Source organism: Schistocerca gregaria, chromosome 4 (assembly GCF_023897955.1).
Source record: "Schistocerca gregaria isolate iqSchGreg1 chromosome 4, iqSchGreg1.2, whole genome shotgun sequence".
NCBI classification, from domain to species: Eukaryota; Metazoa; Arthropoda; class Insecta; order Orthoptera; family Acrididae; genus Schistocerca; species Schistocerca gregaria.
This window is the reverse complement of record NC_064923.1, coordinates 568,337,171-568,359,093: the sequence shown is the minus strand read 5'-3', so window position 1 is coordinate 568,359,093 and position 21,923 is coordinate 568,337,171. Positions and strand designations below refer to the sequence as shown.

The following is a 21,923-nucleotide window of genomic DNA, read 5'->3' as shown; positions in this document are numbered from 1 at the left end:
CTAACAGAGTTTTGTAACTAAAAGAGTGGGTAACATTGCAGTGTATTGGAATCCTGAATAAAACCAACCTGGTTTAAAAAAAATGTTTTGCATTACTTATTGAACGCCCCTCGAGGGGGAAGGGTGGGAGGGCGGGGGGTGTCCCACCACATCTCACCAATGGGGAAAGGGGGGTCCAAAGTTTACAAAAAGCCCTCTTGTAATTAATGGACATTCCCTTTTCCTCCCGACCCTGTCGGTTAGGAACTTTTTACGAACTCTGTTCTTTGGTCGTATTGCATGGCTGTTAGTGGCACACCATTCACAGAGACGTTGGACAGTCTACGATCATACACCAACAAATCTGGAAGCTAAATTCATGGTGTGTTGATGGCAAGTCCAAACCAAATAGCTCCTTTCTGACATTCTGTCACTTCTCCACACAACCGAATGGCACATACTACAGATCACTTCACTACCATGTCTGACGTCGGCGGTCGCATGACCGCCTGGCACCAGTTCTGCAGCTAAAGAGTGGTTTAACGCGTCCAGTTTGTCCTTTTATGGTAGCGTCTAATTTTTGTCTGATGAACTTAGGCATCATTTATGTACTTGTCTAGGGACCGGCACGTTCTCTGAAAGCTTTTCTAACGAACTGGACTGCGTAACTGTTCTAGCACTGTAGACCTTGGGGCTGTTCACAGGCTGCGCCTCTACGCCGCACGACCACTGACCGCTGTAGAGGAGAATGCGACGGATTTCTAGTACAGCCAGCCAGCACCACACACTGCCACATTCTATACGCTCGTCGCTAGTGTTCAAGGCTCCACAGTCGTTCTAGCTCTTGTTACTCACAGCATTCTCCCAATCTAGCAGTCTTCAATCAGCGCGACACTTTTGTTTTCTACATCTACATACACTGATAAGCCGGAACACTATGAACAGCGACCTACTATCGATGTAAACCCGTCCAGGCGATGGTAGCGTCGCCTGGCGAGGAATGACTGCTAGTTAGACACACGTAAGGTGCATGTAGTGGCAGTGGCGTGCTGCTCATGTGTAGAATGGGAAAGGCGCGCGATCTGAGGGCAGATTGTAATGGTCTCCAGGCTCGGCACTAGCATTTCGAAAACTGCACAACTTGGCGGGTGTTTGAGAGTGCTGTGGTGAGTGTCTTCAACACGTGGCGAAACCAAGATGAACCCACGTCCAAATGTAATGGGTTTGGGTCGTCACCCTTCATTACAGATGTTGGACGTAGTAGGGAGGCAGACTGTTAAAACAGTACAGGCAGCGAACTGCGGCGGAACTAACATTACACTTCAATGCTGGGCAGAGTAAAAGTGTGCCTGAACACGCAGTACACCAACACCCCTAATGACAGGCATCTACAGCAGACAACTCATGCAGGAGCCAATGTTAGCACGACAACATAGGCAACTATGACTGAAAGGGGCAATTGACCATTGTCTCTTTAAGTTGACGCAGTTACGGAGTGTTGCATGATCTCATGAATCCTGATACCTTCTTCGTCATGCTGATGGGAGGGCACGAATCCGACGTCTTTCAAGCGACCAACTCCTTGACACCTGTACTGTGGAATGGAGCCCAGCTGCTGACGGTTCCATTATGCTCTGGGGAACATTTATGAGGACATCCATGGGTCCAGTGGAGCTTGTATAGAGATCTATGACGCCAAGGAGTATCGTAACCGGTTACACCCCTTCATGACGATCATGTTTCCCGATGGCAGTGGCACTTTTCATCAAGACAATGCCGCATTTCACAACGTTCAGAGTGTGATGGAGTGGTTCGAGGAACACGGTGACATGTTCCAATTCATGTGCTGCCCCCCTCCCCCCCCCCCCCCTCCAACTTGCCAGGTCTGAACCTGATCGAACACTTCTGGGATGTGACTGAACATGGCGTCAGTGCTCATCGCCTCTCTCCCAGGAATTTATGCGAATTAGGTCACTTGTGCGTGCATATGTGGTACCAGCTCCCTCCAGCGAACTACCAAGGCCTCATTGCTTTCATGCCACGACGCGTTGCCGCTATTATTCGTGCCACAGGTGGACATACCCGCTATCAGGTAGGTGGTCATAACGTTATGGATGTTCAGTGTACACACTCTGCAATGCATGGTACGGTGCGTGGCTGTGGGTACCTAGTACCGCCGCTAGTCATTCCGTTCCCTGTTCCTCTTGCAAATAGAGCGAGGCAAGACGGCTATACGCCTTCATATGAGTCCCGATTTCTGTTGTCTTATCATCGCAGTTGTTCAGCGAGGTGCACACTGCCTTCAGTAGAATCCCTCTGCAGTCAGCAGCAAATGCCAATTCTCTAAATGTTCTCAACAGTGTTTCGCGAAAAGAACTTCATCTTCATGTTTTTTAAGTTCACGGGGTGTTTCCATAATACTCGCGTGTAGGTCAGACCTACCGTTAACAAATGTAGCAGCAAGCCTCTGAATTGCTTCAATGTCTTTCTTTAAACCGATCCGGTGGGGACACCTAATCCACGGGCAGTATTCGAGAATGGGTTGCAAAACCGCTCCATACGTGTAGAATATTCTTAAATTCTTCGCGTAATATTGACTATTGAAATGTGTAAGTGGACTGTCGTAGGATAATTGTTGTATATCTCCAAGCGTTCAGGTTTTTACAGCATTTTCATGACACTCCGCCGTGAGTCAAACAAAATTGTGAACATTTAGCTAGCCTTTTTTGTATACCTTCAGTGTCATATGTTATTCCTATTTGGTATGGATCCCAGATATTGAAGCAATATTCTAAGGTGGATCTCAAGTCTCCTGCTTAGACTGATTGAATTTTCCCAATCTGCTGCCAATGAACCGAAATCTACGCCTGTTTTATCTACTAATGAATCTATGTGATCATTCCATTTCACATCCCTACAAATTGTTACAACTAGGTACTTGTAACAACTGATTCTATTGCGCTCATTGATATTGTAGTCTTAGGATCTACACCTACATCCATACTCCGCAAGCCACCTGACGGTGTGTGGCGGAGGGTACCTCGAGCACCCCTATCGGTTCTCCCTTCTATTCCAGTCTCGTATTGTTCGTGGAAAGAAAGATTGTCGGTATGCCTCTGTGTGGGCTCTAATCTCTCTGATTTTATCCTCATTGTCTCTTCGTGAGATATACGCAGGAGGGAGCAATATACTGCTCGACTCCTCGGTGAAGGTGTGTTCTCGAAACTTCAACAAAAGCCCGTACCGAGCTACTGAGCGTCTCTCTTGCAGAGTCTTCAGCTGGAGTTTATCTATCATCTCCGTAACGCTTTCGCGGTTACTAAGTGATCCTGTAACGAAGCGCGCTGCTCTCCGTTGGATCTTCTCTATCTCTTCTATCAACCCTATCTGGTACGGATCCCACACCGGTGAGCAATATTCAAGCAGTGGGCGAACAAGTCTACTGTTACCTACTTCCTTTGCTTTCGGACTGCATTTCCTTAGGATTCTTCCAATTAATCTCAGTCTGCCATCTACTTTACCGACGATTAATTTTATATGGTCTTTCCATTTTAAATCACTCCTAATGCCTACTCTCAGATACTTTATGGAATTAACTACTTTCAGTTACTGACCTGTTATATTGTAGCTAAATGATAAAGGATCTTTCTTTCTATGTATTCGCAGCACATTACGGTTGTCTACATTGAGATTCAATTGCCATTCCCTGCACCATGTTCCCTGCACCATGCGTCAATTCGTTGCAGATCCTCCTGCATTTCAGTACAATTTTCCATTGTTACAACCTCTCGATTACTACAACATCATCCGCAAAAAGCCTCAGTGAACTTCCGATGTTATCCACAAGGTCATTTCTATATATATTGGGAATAGCAACTATCCTACGACACTCCCCTGCGGCACACCTGAAATCACTCTTACTTAGGGTCATATATATTGTGAATAGCAACGGTCCTACAACACTCCTCTGCGGCACTCCTGAAATCACTCTTACTTAGAAGACTACTCTCCAATGAAAATGACGTGCTGCGTTCTGTTATCTAGAAACTCTTCAATCCAATCACACAATTGGTCTGATAGTGCATACGCTCTTACTTTGATACTGTTCCCCACAGTCGCTTAATGAACAAACACCTTGCGGAAGTCAAGAAACACGCCATCTACCTGAGAATCCGTGTCTATGGCCATCTGAGTCTCGTGGACGAATAGCGCGAGCTGGATTTCACGCGATCGTCATTTTCGAAACCCATGCTGATTCCTAAAGATACGTCTGTTCGCTTTCCGAAGCTCACAGTGCTCCTGTGTGCTTAAATCAAGGTGCTGATCTTCATGCCTTCCAATGTGCCTCTGTGCAAGTCCTAATTCCCTTTATTCTGTCCTTAAATCGCTTACTTGAAAACAACTTTGGTATCCACAGAATCATTCTCTAGTGTGTCGCTATTTATAGTTAACTAAGCTTCCTCAAAATCTTTCCCTGAAAAGATCGTCTCCTTAACTCAAAAGATTTCCATCTAACGTCATTGAGTATTGCCACACCGCTCTCGTAGTAGCAGAAACAACCAGTAACGAATATGGCAGCATGTCTTTGAACTACTTCGATATCTTTCTTTAATCCCATCTGAGGGGATCCCAAACACACGACCAACATTCGGAAGGGGCCAGACAAGTACTCCTTCGTAGTTGAGTTGCTTCCCTAGAATTATCCCAATAAACCGAAGTCGACCATTCGCCTCCCCTATCTCCCCTACTCGTGCAACCGACTTGACATGCTCGTTTCATTTCATATCGCTTTGCTATATTTCGCCTAGATATTTAATGGGCTTGACTGTGTCCAGCAGCGTATCACTAATACTGTATTCGTACGTTATATGATTGTTTTTCCTACTCATTTGCATTAATTTGCATTTTTCTAGATTTAGAGCAACATGCCATTCATCACACCAGAGACAAATTCTGTTCGAGTCATTATGCATCCTCATACAGTCACTCAAAGTCCACACTTCAACGTACACTACAGAGCCGTCAGCAAACAGTCGTAGACTGCTGTTCACCTTATCCACCAGATAGTTTGCATGGATCCTATCACATTTACCTGGGGCACTTCTGACAATACGCTTGTATGTGTAGAACACTCGCCGCCCAAGACAACGTACTGGGTTCTATTACTCAGAAAGTCTTCAAGCCACTCATATTTCTGAGAATCTTTTCTGTGTGCTCTGACTTTCGTTGAAAGTCTGTAGTCCGGCATCGTGCCAATTGATTCCCGAAAGTATAGGACTATGTGATCCACCTGATGCTTTTCATCCATGATTCGCCGAATACTGCGCGCGAAAAGAGCAAGCTGAGGTTTGGACGAACGTTGCTTTCTAGGGCCGGTCTGATTTATGGGCAAAAGCTTTTCTGTCCCACTGAACCATTGCCTGTTTTTATTCTATTCCTTTTCAGGTGTAAATTACCTTGCTGGAATGAACAGAAAGCAGTTTTTCACAATTGTTCCCTTGTTTAATGACTGAAACTGCGTTTGTTCCTAAAGTATAGGGTGTACATAAAGTCTGGGAACACTTTCAATTATTTATTGCACAAGAAGCAAACACTGTACAGATATCATACATATGTCACTTTGGAGAGAAACCCCGAAAGTTTCTTTTTCATATATACCTCCACAGTGTAGTTTGGTGATTCGCCAATAGACAGCACTAGTAGCAAACATGGCGGGTTCCGGTGCGGAGCGAGTTTTCTGTGTGTTGGAATTCGACAAAAACAAGTGTGCTTCAGCTGTCCAACAGATGTTCAGAACCAAGTACGGCAAGAAGCCACCAACAAGGAAGGCCATTTACCACTGGCACAACAAATTCGTTACGACGGGCTGCTTGTGCCCAGTATAGAGAAGCGGATGCCCCAGTGTGAGCAAAGTGAATGTGGAGCGCGTACGAGAGACAGTCATAAGTAATCGCTGCGTCGTGCATCCCGTGAACTTGGAATGGCTCCAATGACAGTGTGGAACGTCCTGCGACAGAAGCTGTCTGTGAAACCATTCAAATTGGAGCTGGTGCAGAAGCTCAGTGAAGACGACAAAGACAAGTGTTTTGAGTTTAGTTCGCAGTTGTAACAACTGAATGAGGATGAGGATGGCATTGTCGATTGCTGAATTTTTAGCGACGAAGCCACTTTTCACACTAATGGGAAAGTGAACAGGCATATAATGTCGAATCTGGGGTACAAAGCATCCACGCGAATGCATTGAATTTGAGTGTGATTCCCCAAAGGTAAATGTGTTTTATGTCTTGTCCCGTCAAAAACAGTACGGGGAATTATTCTTTGCCCGAGAGCACTGTCACTGGATACTCCTACTTGGACGTATTGCAGCAATGGCTGATGCCTCAAATGCAGTAGGATTCTCCGTTCATCTTTTAGCAGGATGGGGCTCCACCACATTTTCATCGTGAAGTTTGTGGATACCTGAACATGGAAATGCCACATCGATGGATCGGCTATCGACTGTGCTATACAAAGGGAGAGCTGTTTCATGAAATGGACTCCCCGATCACCGGATCTCACTCCGTGTGATTTTTTCCTGAGGGGACACATTATAGATCTGGTGTACGTACCACCTCTACCACGTGGTGTAGCACAGCTCTGGGAGAGAATGCGAGAAGCGACTGCCACAGTCGACGATGCCATGCTGGGACGGATATGGCAAGAATTCTGTTACCATATTGATGTCTGCTGGTTCACTCATAGTTTGCATATCGAATGTTTGTAAAAAACTTTCAGAGTTTCTCTTCAAAATGCAATATGTATGATATCTGTACAGTGTTTAGTTCTTGTGCAATAAATAATCGAAAGTGTTCCTGGACTTTACGTACACCTCGTAGTTATATATTGCGACCCAGTTTTCAGATTATTAGTCGATCTTCTGGTAACAACTGGCTATTTCCACACACGCATAAAAATGCAAGAAACGAACTTTGTAAGCTAAGTCCACATAGTCACTGTTCATAACAGTACGCAAGGATACTCCGCCAAGAGTGGTAATCTATGGTACTCTGTGAGTACACTGGAAATATGCACATGTAGAGGAAATGAACTCCTTTAGAGTGTGTATCAATACTCAGCCCTCCACTCTCCATCCTCCCCCAATCATGGACCTTGGGCGTGATGGAGTGGTTTGCGTGCTTCTGTGATACAGATAGCCGTATAGTAGATCCAAACACAGTGTAGTGGGGCCTGTGGAGAGGCCAGACTAAAATATGGCTTCTGAAGAGGGGCAACAGACTTTGCAGTAGTTGCAGTCTGTATGACTGACCGATCTGGCTTTGCGACATTAGCCAACATTTATTTACTATACCGGTGGTGCAAACGGCTGAAAACAAGAGCCAGTTACAACCGTCGTATTTACCGATGACGTATGGAACCGCTTCTAGCAACCTTACCACAACAAAGGTAAAAAATTAATTATGATTGTAATGTTGCTCACGCTGCTAAATACTGCATTTAGTGGCAAAAACAAAGTTATATTATGTGGCTGGTGTCATTAGAGCACAGTTAATAAAGTCATTTCTTGAAATAATGGATAAACTAGGCACTCATCTTTTCGTGTTTCCCACGCTGGTCTCGTTGTGAACTGATGGCTCAATCGTCGAAAATCTAGTTAGTGATGATTCCAAGCTCGGATGCAAAGAGGCCTAGGTGTTATTCTGCGATATTCAAAAGTTTTATATATGTGTTTCATAAACCATTCTTGAAGATTAAAGTTTTGCAAGTTAGCACAATGGTGATGTAAAAAAGTAATCAGCACTCCGAATTTAAGTTTCACTTCTATTTTTTTTTTTTTTTTTTTTTTTTTTTTTGCAACATCACTTCACAATATAAAACATACTTGAAAGTATCTTCCTCACTTTTAACGTTCACATTTCATAAACTGACTACAATTTGCGTCTTTTGAACATGACGGTTAAGACTTGACTCTCTAAAAACCGCTTACGCGCCCAAAAATCAGAGTTACAAGTACGTCAAAGATCATAGTGACAAAAGAAAGAATACACATAAGAATAATATCATTGCAATATGAACATATCGATGTATCAAAGTACCTCTACATTAATGAAATCAAATCTGAATGTTGTCACAGAAATATGTTAATTATTTTACAGAAACACTGTAGAATATTGCTAGTACCGAGAGGTTGAGGTGAGGTGCCGTAATGGTTACGTAATTCAAGTACCATTACACGCTGTGTAACTTAATGATCTTATTCTGCAAAAATTAGTTAACTAGTATTTACATGTATTTTTTTTTTTTCAAGAAAGGTCTGGCACGTTAAAAATTAGCAAGCTCTGACGACTACTATTCTAAGCTTCCTGATGATGGGCTGATTCCTGAATAGAGGCTTCAGAATAGCATTCTCAGCCTAAAAGGAAAAAAAAACCTCCAGATTTCTCTGTTTGCAGCATTCACGATGAGCACAATAGAGGGGAATTTGTTCTCCAAAAGGGTCATAACACGTATTTTATGACATAGTCTTGAAGTCGACTCAATCTCCAACAACATTCAAGTAGGTCAGGAACAGAAAAATTTCCTGTCGTTTGCCAATCTAAACTTGTCGAAAGGAACCAGAGTGAACAGCCAAAGATATGTTCCGTGCGAGACTTCGAACCACAACATGCCTCTTATAAAGCAAAAGACAAGTATTTATTGAAAAGCCGTGTATCCACACCCTCGAGCACTCACTTGACAGCCAAATCTAGCGCTACAGAAGTACTTTCCCTTCCTAAAAGCGATAAAACAATGAAAGATCGGTTGACAATTGACTGATTTTGACTAGGAGGGCAAAAGTGTTGTATCTTTCATACAAATTCACTGACGTATGTGAAGTTCAGATATACACTATAGATATACCCACAGATACATGTACCTCTGCGTCTACGTACATACCCTTCAAGCCACTACACAGCACATGGAGGAGGCTTCTTTGAACCACTACTAGAAATACTCTTGTCCGTTCCACTAGTAAGTGGAGTGAGGGAAAAGTCTACATCTACGTACATTCTCTCAACCACTGTGAAGTGCTTGGCAGAGGGTAATTAGCATAGCACCACATTTCGTGTTTCTTCTCGTTCCAGTTCCGTAGAAGCGCGGGAAGAATGACTGCTTAAGAGTCTCTGTGTGTGCCGTAATTAGTCTAATTTTGTCTTCGCGGTTTTTATGGGAGCAATAAGTATGATGATGAAGAAAATCTATATAAATTCTTCTGTTTATATTGCGTCTTGAAACTGTGAGCATAGGTTTTCGGGGGATGATTGGTGTTTATCTCCAAGCATCATCCGATTCGGGTTTTTAAACATTTCCAAGTTACCCTCCCGTGAGTCAGATGGTTCTGTGACCATTCATGCTGGCCGTCTTTGTATAATTCAGTGTCACCTGCTAGCCCTGTTTGGTGGTGATGGTGGTGGCAATGGTAGGAGTGCAACTGGGATGGGGTGCTGGTGGCGATGGAGGTGGTGGTGGCGGTGATAGAGGTTGTGGGTGTGGGTGTAGGTGTGGGTGTGGTTGAGGGTGTGAGTGTAGCTGTGGATGTGGCTGTGGTTGTCGCTGTGGCTGGGGTGAGGGAAGGGGTGAGTATGGTGGTGTTGGGGTGGGGTGGGGTGGGAGGGGTATGGGAGTGCCACACATTTAAGCAATATTATAGGGTGGATCAAACAAGTCTCCCTTGTAGACTGACTGTCGATGAACCAAAGTCTGCCATTTGCTTTACCTACGACTGAACATATGTGATCATTCCATTTCATATTCCTACCAATTCTTAACCCATATATTAGTGCCAGGAAAACTGTTCCAGTTGTGACTCACTTATGATGTAGTCCCAGGATACTGTGATTGTTCGCTTTGTGAAGTGCACAGTTTAACATTTCGGTATGTTTAAAGCAACTTGCCGAACTTTGTACATGCCTGCGTGCCTCTGAACGAAACGTCATGTCCCTTACTTTGTCCTTATGTTCCTTACGTGGGATCGTTGAGCAGTCTGTCAAAAAAATCGTTTTGCGAAAAGATCGTTTTCTTCACACCGTCTAACTTCACGAAGAATTTCTGCAACGCTCTCGTAGTGGTCATACCTATCAGCAACATATCTAGCAGCATGCCTTTGAACATCTTTGATGTCTTTCTTTCATATGACATGACAATTATATGCCGAACACAAGAGCAGTGCACAAGAATGGACGCAAAAAAGTTCTATACATGACCTCCTTCATATATCCTGTCACACTTTACGAGAACTCTCCCAGTAAATAAGCCGTTTACATTCCCTAAAACAGATTTTATTTCCTCATCCCCCTTCACTTCGTTTCGGAACGTTACACATCCACATTTAGTTCAAGTAACTACAATACTCTTTGTAAACCATGAAACACTCAGGAACAATGGTCTGCATCACACCACGATAAGAGGTCGTGGTGAACAGCGGAACCAAAATAAGTGATTTAAATGGCAGAGACGTGGTGTGCACGTAGGCCTAACAGTGTATGACCAGACAGGTCAGTGTTATGCAAAGCTCAATCGGTGCGGAGCTGTCATACGAAGTGGAAACGTGCAACCGGGTCCACTATATCTTGCCTACAGCACCGGGTGGAATATTAGCGTGAGTGTGTTCGAATGGGTCAGAATGATTGGTCTCCAGGATGTGACAATGTGGCTCGTACAGAGCACACTGCTTCAACAGTGAGGCGTATGTGGACCCAGTGGAGAGAAAAGGCCGTACACAGCGCCGAAAGGTTGGAAGGTTGGTGGAAGACCACGGTGCGAGATGACCGCCATCTTGTCCGCTTGGCAATAATGGACAGAGCAGCTTCCTCCACAGTGTTGGCGCGACGTTGGGGCACAGCAACGCTTGCGGGCATGTCTGCATTAGCGATTTGACGCTGTCTTCTGTGGGCTAGACCCGTGGCACGCATGCCAGACGTCAATGGGCGCATGGACAGCGGCACTGTTGTCCTGAGTGGCGAAGTGAGTTTTTGGACGAGTCCCTCACAGCCTGTTGTACAGAGATGGTCGCATACACGTTCGACGCCGCCGTGGTGACCGCAATCGGACAGACTGTATTGTTGAGCGGCATAGCGGACAAATCCCAGGTGTGATAGTTTCAGGTGTCGTTGCCTATAACAGGCGATCTCGCCTCCTACACCTTGAGAGCAATCTGAACAGCTACGCCACATCAAGAAGATTTTACTGCCCAAGGTACTGCCTCTCCTGCAGGCCGTTCCACATGCCGCATTTCAGCAGATGAACACCCAGCCGCATGTGGCAAGGGATGTGCAAGCCTTCTTCGAAGAACGATGGATACCACAGCTTCCCTGGGCCACTCGTTCACCAGAGATGTAGCTCACCGAACATGCCTGAGATATGGCCGGTCGGCTACTTGTTCTTCAGAGCCTCCTACAGCTGCAGTTGATGCCTTGTGGATGCGCCTAAAAACCGAGTGGCAATGTGTTCGTCAGCAGTATATTCAGGCGCTCTGTGATTCCGTGCCACGACGTCTAATGGCTCTGATTGCAGCACGTGGTGGCGATACTCCTTATTGAATTTCCACAATCGCAGTGCATGTACAAGTCTGTAAATCTAATCATTTGTGTAGTGTCATGCCCCTAATGGAGAGAATAAATTTTATTATGATCACACCTCCCGGTCTTGACGTTTCACTTTTTCCAAACAGTAATATACACCACCTTTACACAACAGCGTCATCAGCAAACACTCAGAGATTGTTGTCCACTCTATCTCACCGGTGGTTTGTACATGGAGAGCAGGAGCACTTCTACCACACTTCCCTGGGCACTGCTGACGGTACCTTTGTCTTCAATGAACTCAAAAAATGGTGCTCTGAGCACTATGGGACTTAACATCTGTGGTCATCAGCCCCCTAGACTTAGAACTACTTAAACCTAACTAAAAGGTCGGCTGGGGTGGCCGAGCGGTTCTAGGCGCTACAGTATGGAACTGCGCGACCGCTACGGTCGCAGGTTCGAATCCTACCTCGGGCATGGGTGTGTGTGTTGTCCTTAGGTTAGTTAGGTTTAAGTAGTTCTAAGTTCTAGGGGACTGATGACCTCAGAAATTAAGTCCCATAGTGCTCAGAGCCATTTGAACCTAACTAAACTATGGACATCACACAAATCCAATCCCGGGGCAGGATTCGAACCTGGGATCGTAGTAGGACTGAAGCGCCAAGAACCGCTCGCGATGAACCCCCTTCGATTTCCTATGCACGGTCCTTCGTTCCCTTCTTTGTCGGCCTACAGTTTGTTACAGTGTTGAACACATTCCGAAAATCAAGGCGCAAATAATCTGTCCGTTGGAGTGCTTCCATAGTTAACACGATATCATGTATGAAAAGGGCGAACTATGTTTCACACGAGATTCGTTTACGGAACCTTTTCTTTCTCTCTAGGAAACTCTTAATGCTTCTTTTTTGAATATGTTCAAAAATGCTCTACCAGACCAATGCTGAGGATACTGCTTTATGATTTAGCGCATCAAGGAACAGATGTAGCCAGAGACATAAGTAATATTCAGCCGACTACTTACCTACATCCCTGCACGAATCATGGCCGAAGCGGCATTGCTCGGCCCACCGCTCAGCTACACGTGCCAACTCACTGTCCCAAACCTGCAACAGAATGTCCCCAGTAGTTAACTGTGTTGAATCAGATGCTGATTCTTTGTGAGTTTTAAAAATGGGATCGTGGAATATTAAAACGTGGTTAAAGGGGGCGTGGGTGGAGGAGAGGGGGGAGGGAAAAGATGAAGATAATACAAAAGTTGGCTAGGTGCGAATAGGATTCTCGCACTGAGGGTTCAGCACAAACTTAATTATGTATACAGGCAGTTCATACATTTCGAGAATCGTGAATATTGACCATTTTTGCCTGTTATCGACGTTGATACTAGCAAGATACCGGTCTCAGGGATTCCAAGATTTTCAAGAATGTCAATTTCAATAACAAAAATGTGACATAGAAGTCATGTGGGAGGCAGGCGACCATTATTATAATAGTCAGTACTTCTCCATTCAGATTGCGCTCCTGGATATCTGATGATGAATAAATCCCGAAGCGCGCCATATGAACAATAAAGTAATTCCTTGCCTGATGTTTCACTTTTACAGTTGCGACCCAGTCAGCCTGAATGTAGAACTATTGGTTGTTTTAATTTGAAGTTATATATATTCGCATAATATAATTACGACTCAAGAACTACAGAAGGTCATTTCAGAACTTAAAAACAACATAGTGTCCGGCGAAAACCAAATAGTGGCCGAAGTAAGGAGGATATAACATACAACATTCTTTCTACAGCCCTTTTGAACAGGGCAGAGTCGCAATTAGACCCGCAAATCGGGGAATACCAGGGAGGTTTTAGAAAGGGTAGATCATGTTCGGAACAAAAACTAAACCTCAGAAACATCATGGCATACCAAAAATCAAGGGCAAAGACATACGTAATCTCCTTCATTGGTTTCAAAATAGCATATGATTCGATTGATAAAGAATCTCTATTATCAGTCCTGGAAGAAATGGGTTTGGATAAGAAAACAACTAATATTATAAAAGCGACCCTTACAAATACATTTTCGAAAGATAAATTTATGGGCGAACTATCGGAAGCCTTTGAAACAAAAACGGGAGTGCAACAGGGGGATGGGCTCTCACCGTTGCTGTTCAGTTGTGCGCTTGAGAAAGTAGTCAGAGAATGGAACAGAAATATTAAGAGTGGTATAAGACTCAGTTGCAAAAAGAAGACCCTTAAAGTAAATTGCATTACTTTTGCAGATTACATGGCCCTGTTTGCTGAAACAATGGAAGAAGCACGGGAGTAAATCCTTGAACAGAAGAAACAAGCAGTTAAAATAGGTCTTCACATCTCCTATGAAAAAAATTAAATAATGACAAGCATCAAGCACTCACGTAAATACTTCAAAGTTCAAGAACAAAAGATTGAAATAGTAATAGAATTTAGTTATTTCGGAGAATGGATTAGATGAAATGCTGGGAAGGCAAAGCAATGGAATCCAGAAAAATTAGACTTGAATTGGCCTTCCAACTAACAAAAAATACATGCAACAAAAAATCCTTTTCATGGTGGTCCAAAATTACACATTACAAGACAGTGATTAAGCCAGGAGCACGGTATGCAGCAGAAACACTAAACATGAATTTCATAGGCCAAATTCAGAAACTTGAGCTAAAGGAAAGAAAAATTTTAAGAAAAATCATAGGACCAAAATTTCACGACAATAAGATTATATATATCAAAAATGAAACTCTCTGAAAGGAAATTGGAAAACATTCAGATACTATGGGAAAAAGGAGAATAAATTTTTATGGTCATCTTCTCAGGACGAATTCCAACAGATTAACCAAACAAATGTTTGACTTTTTCCGCAACCGAAAAACGAAATCCAACTGGTTTAAATAAAGCGAGAAAGACCTAGTAGAATTAAACATTTCAGACAATTCACTTATCGATCGAACAGCTAAATTAATTACTAAAGATGAAAACATAAGGTTCAAAGACAAATCTACACAAAAGTTCAAAACCTTCATCTCGGCAGAAAAGGGCAAAGGTAGATAAGAAAGAATGGAGAAATACTGGGCCCTAAGGAAAGAACAACGCACAAAGAAATGATTGATCCAGCGTACCCCAAAGAGGCTGAAATGAAAGAAGAAAGAAAGAAAGAACTACAAATTAACAATTTACTTTTTTTTTCATTTACTGTGAAACGTTGCTTCTTGCGAAATTTCATCGTTCTAGGTCAACAGGAATTACCCTGTAGGTTTTCATGACTGCCTTTGTGAGTATCAACGTGTGTGACATAAATGGGCGTACCTTTTGATAGCACTAAATTAGAAGCTGCAATGTTTTACACCGCTAAGGAACCGTAAACATCAGTATGCGAGATAAATTTCAACTTAATAGGCCTACCCGTTCCTGAGAAAAAGGCTTCTTGACAGTCGGACCGACAGGACTGACGGACAACAAAGTGATCTTATACAGGTTCCGTTTCTACTGATTGAGGTACGGAATCCTGAAACTTGTGAATGAAATACTACATGGTGGCAATCTTGCATTTAGTATCAAAGATAGAAATATACAACTCTGAAACGACAAGAGCCATGGCTTTGATTAAACTGTTACTGTTGCGTTATTGTCTTAATAATTAATAAACTGTCAGGAAGTTGTTGACCCTCTGGAAACAACTACCAAACGAAATTATATTGTGTAAGTTATTATAACTATAGAAAGTTACAGACTGTTTTAGTTTCTTTTAGCTGACCTATATGTATACCAGTTGTAATGAGTAGTTACATAAAATGATTAAATTCTACATTTAACAAGATAAGGACAATTGAAGACAACTAACTTCCTAAAATTTTGTAATTATAGAGAAAGGCTTCGGCAATGTAACGTGGAATAAGAACATGGGGCTAAAATGCAGAGACAGGTCAATAATGTACAACATATACCAAATCGAAATTAGAGTAATAAAAATGCAAGAAACACAAGCCGTGTTACGGAGAGTGTAATCGTCGTCGTTTAGCTTGTTCGTCGAAGAAACAGCGTGGGAAGTATTTCTCTTGGTTGGGGTTCACATTCACGTAAGATTATGTAAAAGACGTCACAGTCGCCTTTGACTGCGAAAGTAATTTCTTTGCACTGTTGAAATTTCGTACTCATAGCCAAAAATCGTAGAGGGAGACCGAGAGATGAGTACACTAAGCAGATTCAGAAGGATGTAGGTTGCAGTAGGTACTGGGAGATGAAGCAGCTTGCACAGGATAGAGTAGCATGGAGAGCTGCATCAAACCAGTCTCAGGACTGAAGACAACAACAAAAACAGCCGTCATAAAGTGGTATAACTATACTTCAGCACCTGTCAAAATCTAAACATCTTCTGATATTCAAATGTGTGTGAATTCTTAAGATACCAAACTGCGCCGGCCGGAGTGGCCGTGCGGTTCTAGGCGCTACAGTATGGAACCGCCAGACCGCTACGGTCGCAGGTTCGAATCATGCCTCGGGCATGGATAGATGTGTGTGATGTCCTTAGGTTAGTTAGGTTTAAGTAGTTCTAAGTTCTAGGGGACTGATGACCTCAGAAGTTGAGTCCCATAGTGCTCAGAACCAGCCATACCAAACTGCTGAGGTCGGCGGTCCCTAGACTTACACACTACTTAAACTAACTTATGCTACGAACAACACACACACCCATGCCCGAGGGAGGACTCGAACCTCCGGCGGGAGGGGACGCGTGATCCGTGACATGGCGCCCCTGACCGCGCGGTCATCTTCAGACATCTGTACGTATCATGGTATTATCGGTTTGTTGGTTCTTTCAAAGTTGTTAAAATATTTAATATGAATCCCTCAAAGCCACTACTTGTGTACTGTTCACATGATAGAGCTGCGTCAAACCAGTGATCGGGGTGATGACCATATCAGCAACAACACAACGAAAGTATTTGTAATGGATAACAGAGGTAATGTACTCGTCGTAGTAGACAAGGAACTCAGATCTACAGAGATAGAAACTGAAGCTGCATTCGATGTTTAAACTTCCTGGCAGACTAAAACTGTGTGCTGGACCGAGACTCGTACATGGGACCTTTGCCTTCCGCGGGCAAGAGCTCTACCATCTGAGCTACCCAAGCACGACTCAAAGACCCGTTCCCACGATTTTACTACCGTCAGTACCTCGTTTCCTACCTTCCAAACTAAACAGAAGCTCTCCTGCGAAACTTCCAGAACTAGCACTCCTGGAAGAAAGAATATTGTGGAAACATAGCTTTGCCACAGCCCGGGGGATGTTCGATATTGTTTGGGTAAGACTCAGTAGTGAGCATGGGCAAAAACTTATAATTGGAGCCGGCCATTGTGGCCGAGCGGTTCTAGGCTCTACAGTCCGGAACCGCGCTGCTGCTACGGTCGCAGGTTCGAACCTGTCTCGGGCATGTATGTGTGTGATGTCCTTAGGTTAGTTAGGTTTAAGTAGTTCTAAGTTTTAGGGGACTGATGACCTTAGAAGTTAAGTCCCAAAGTGCTCAGAGCCATTTGAACCATTTTTTCTTATAATTGGATCTTTCAACGCGAGAATTTTTATTTAGAAATTTCGTGGTTGTCTAGTGCATACCTCAGGTATTAAACAAAATCCCCTTTTCTCTTGCGGTGGATTCGTCCATAAATGAATATTAATTTCAGGCGACTCATGATGATTCCCAAATAAAAGAAGCGAAACGCGTATGGTAGTAAACAAACTGCCTTCATTTGGTTGCATAGAAGGTACATACCTCCACGAACATAGAGACACTTTTCGGGTTTTTCCTTTACTTGTATTGTGAAACCTTTCTTTTTGCCAAATTTCATGATTCTAGATTAACGGAAAGTACATTATAACTTTCGATGAGTGCGTTTGCAATATCAAAATATGTGACTTAAATGGTCGTATCTTTTGACTGAACTGACTTGCACGCTTAAGTTTTTTACATCACCAAGTGACCGTAGGCGTGAGTACCTGACACAAATTTCAAGTTGCTACGCCCACCCGGTCCTAAGGAGAAGTGTTTACCAGTCGGACAGATGGACAGACAGACGCACTACTAACTGACCATACAAAAAAAAAAGGTTCAAATGTCTCTGAGCACTATGGGGCTTAACATCTGTGGTCATCAGTCCCCTAGAACTTAGAACTACTTAAACCTAACTAACCTAAGGACATCACACACATCCACGCCCGAGGCAGGATTCGAACCTGCGACCGTAGCAGTCACGCGGTTCCGGACTGAGAGCCTTAACCGCGAGACCACCGCGGCCGGCTGACCATACAAAGATTTTGTTTTTACCGAATAAGTTACGGAACAAAAAACATAGTTTTTTGTGCGGATCGGGCGTGGTGTGAGCCATTTATGCTAACGTGGTTCCCAAACAGCGGGAAGAGAGCAGAACGGTAATCCGAGGTTCGTTGGATCAAGTCCCTAAGCAGACAGTTTTTCTTTTTATTGTTAACTTGTAAGTTGCTTGCACTACACATAAACCGAAATGTTCGGCATCTTGTATGTCTTAATGTTTTCATAAAAGGTATGCAAAGATAAGGCAAAGGGAGTGCGCTTTCCGTTACCACGAGGACTCTACAAATAAATTTCCAGCAAAGGATTGTAAGGCGTACATGACAAGTTGGCGTATAAAATTAAAACCTTTTATTATTCTACTGTTGATGATTTACACGTCCCGGGAGAGCAGTAATTTTCTCGGTATCTTGCATATGCTATAAACGCTGCTTTTTACAATTACGCAGTTGTTTTAAGGTTTTTATAGAAAAACGAATTTGCTTACGTTGAACAAAGGTTCGCTTTAATCTCACAGTTTTCAGCAAACAAAGCGTAACGCTGCCCGTAGGTCAAAATGAAACTAATGGAACTCGAAGTGCTGTCGCATTAATAACAATCTGTTCTTGGAAAGTTATTTGTAGAGTCCTCGTGGACGCTCTAAGGGCAATCCCTTCTTGGAAATTTATATTTATTTCCTTTTCCTTTCGTTTTCATGCCTTTTATGAAAATATCAAGAAATACAGTATACTAAGAATTACAATTTATTTGCAGTGTAGTTAAAATAAGAGAAATCAGGGCTCGTACAGAAAAATTTAAGTGCTTGATTTTCCCGTGTGCCGTTGTGAAATGGTTCAAATGGTTCTGAACACTACGGGACTTAACTTCTGAGATCATCATCTCCCTAGAACTTAGAACTACTTAAACCACCACGCTAACCTAAAGACACACACACAACCATGCCCGAGACAGGATTTGAACCTGCGACCGTAGCGGCCGCGCGGTTCCAGACTGAAGCGCCTAGAACCGCTTAGCCACATCGGCCGGCGCCGTTCGAGAGTGGAGCGGTAGAGAACAGCTTGAAGGCGGTTCATTGAACTCTCTGCCAGGCTCTGTATTGTGAGTAGCAGAGTAATCAAGTAGATGTAGATGTAGGTAACGCAGAAATTTAAAATAAAAAATAAATAATTCCGCGTAGGGACTCTGCCCCACGACCCCCGGATGACTGTTCTGTACTCTTTCCGCTGCACAATCCGCTGCCTGGGAACTGTTGACATAAATGGCTCACGCCTCGCCAGCCCCGCGCCCGAAATCGTACTTTTTTTTCCAACATTTGGCGAACTGCAGCTCCCACTTCTCTCACTTTCACTTCCGGCCAAGTCCTGCATATACAGTCAATTTGGACGAATAGGCGATCCCCTTGTCAGTTCTGTGATGCCAGCTGAGGTGTAGCTACTTGAGTGAGAAGTAGTGTCTCCAGTGTCAAAGGAGCTGATAACGGCCAGGAGAGCAGCGTGCCAACTCTATGACACTCCACATCTTATCCAATGACGTCATCGGCGAAGGATGACATAGTGGTCGGACCCAATTGGCCCATTAGGGCCGCCATGTGAAGTTTTTTTTTCGTTTTACCGCAAACTGAACTCGCATCATGCCCCACCACATAGACAGTCGTGTCAGTTTAAAGAAATGCGGGACATGTAATGAATAATTCACTACCGGCCATTAAAATTGCTACACCAAGAAGAAATGCAGACGATAAACGGGTATTCATTGGTCAAATATATTTTACTAGAACTGACATGTGATCACATTTTCACGCAGTTTGGGTGAATAGATCCTGAGAAATCAGTACCGAGAACAACCACCTCTGGCCGTAATAACGGCCTTGATACGCCTGGGCATTGAGTCGAACAGAGCTTGGATGGCGTCTACAGATACAGCTGCCAATGCAGTTCATAGAGAGTAGTGGGTGGCGTATTGTGACGAGCCAGTTGCTCGGGCACCATTGACCACACGTTTTCAATTGGTGAGAGATCTGGAGAACATGCTGGCGAGTGCACCAGTCGATCATTTTCTGTATCCAGAAAGGCCCGTACAGGACCTGCAACATGCGGTCGTGCATTATCCTGCTAACATGTAGAGTTTCACAGCGCTCGAATGAAGGGTAGAGCCACGGGTCATAACACATCTGAAATGTAACGTCCACTGTTCAAAGTGCCGTCAATGCGAACAAGAGGTGACCGAGACGAGTAACCACTGGCACCCATACCATCAGGCCAGGTGAAACGCCAATATGGCAATGACGAATACACGCTTCTATTGTGCGTTCACCGCGATGTCGCCAAATACAGATGCGACAGTCATGATACTGTAAACAGAAGCTGGACTCATCGGAAAAAAAATTACGTTTTGCCATTCGTGCACTCAGGTTCGTCGTTGAGTACACCATCGCAGGTGCTCCTGTCTGTGATGCAGCATCAAGGGTAACCGCAGCCACGGTCTCCGAGCTGATAGTCCATGCTGCTGCAAACGTCGTCGAACTGTTCGTGCAGATGGTTTTTGTCTTGCAAACGTCCCCATGTGTTGACTCAGGGATCGAGACGTGGCTGCACGATCCGTTGCAGCCACGCGGATAAGGTGCCTGTCATCTCGACTGCTAGTGATACGAGGCCCTTGGTATCCAGCACGGCGTTCCGTATTACCCTCCTGAACTCACCGATTCCATATTCTGCTAACAGTCATTGGATCTCGACCAACGCGAGCGGCAATGTCGCGATACGATAAACCCCAATCGCGATAGGCTACAATCCGACCTTTATGAAAGTCGGAAACGTGATGGTACGCATTTCTCCTCCTTACACGAGGCATCACAACAACGTTTCACGAGGCAACGCTGGTCAACTGCTGTTTGTGTATGAGAACTCGGTTGGAAACTTCCCTCATGTCACCACGTTGTAGGTGTCGCCACCGGCGCCAACCTTCTGTGAATGCTCTGAAAAGCCAATCATTTGCATTTCACAGCATCTTCTTCCTGTCGGTTAAATTTCGCGTCTGTAGCACGTCATCGTTGTGGTGTAGCAGTTTTAATGGACAGTAGTGTATGTACCCAGAACCATTTATCGTGAACCTTCAAAACTACTTTACCACTCACCATGAAATTAATGTGGATTGCTTTGGCGCCACACTCCCCTGTCCCCACTACTTCCTCAGTTCAGATGCTGTGTACACTCTTGCAACTAAGTAATATACCTTAATAGACCTGCTCCTTCTATATTGTACTTTCATATGTGGGGCACCCGCTGTTTGAATGGGGTGCTGAACCAACTGAAGGGTGTGGCAGACCGCCTCTCGACTAGGCGACACGGCCTGTTACAACACACTTGTTCGTAGTCGACTCTCCAGAAAGAACAGCGACGCAGAGAGCACACATCCTGCCACGTACCCGCAACTCCAGCGTTTCAAAGAAGGTGCGGATAAGAAGAGAGACGGCGTCGGTACTCTTCCGCCTAGATCAAGAAGAACGAGGTCGCTCCTGGTCGGAAGTACCCGCCGCGAGCAAGAAACTGCGACCAATTCAAATTCGATATTTGAAGGAAGCGGAAACATGAGTCTCTAAATGGTTTAAATGGCTCTAAGCACTATGGGACTTAGTATCTGATGTCACCAGTCGCCTAGACTTGAAACTACTTTAACGTAACGACATCACACACATACATGCCTGAGGCAGGATTCGAACCTGCGACCGTAGCAGCAACGCGGTTCCGGACTTAAGCGTCTAGAACCGCTCGGCCACAGCGGCCGGCCCGCGACCAGTTGCGGTCTCCACAACTGCCGGGAAGAAGAGGGCTGCGGCTGACGAGCGCGGTGGGACGAGCGTGAACGTCTGTGGCGACCAAGCACGTTTCCTTTTACTAGTCTGCCGCAGGTGAAAAATACGGCTGGACCAAGGTGAAGAAGAAGCGTGCGGCTCGTATGCGCCAGCCAAGAAATCCTGTGCGCCGACAAAGACAACTGCCAAACGCCTCATAGCGTCGACAGATAACGATCCCACGCTGGAACAGCCGCAGA

The 21,923-nt window shown here is 44.3% G+C and overlaps 1 protein-coding gene across 1 annotated transcript in view; it reads right to left on the bottom strand.

Annotated features, from left to right (window-relative positions):
* Positions 1 to 21,923, bottom strand: part of LOC126267818 (venom allergen 5-like) — a 76,147-nt gene that overhangs the window by 41,639 nt on the left and 12,585 nt on the right. The window contains exon 2 of the mRNA XM_049973124.1: positions 12,559 to 12,640. Coding sequence (XP_049829081.1) covers positions 12,559 to 12,640 — 82 coding nt within the window. The remainder of the gene's footprint in view (positions 1 to 12,558; positions 12,641 to 21,923) is intronic.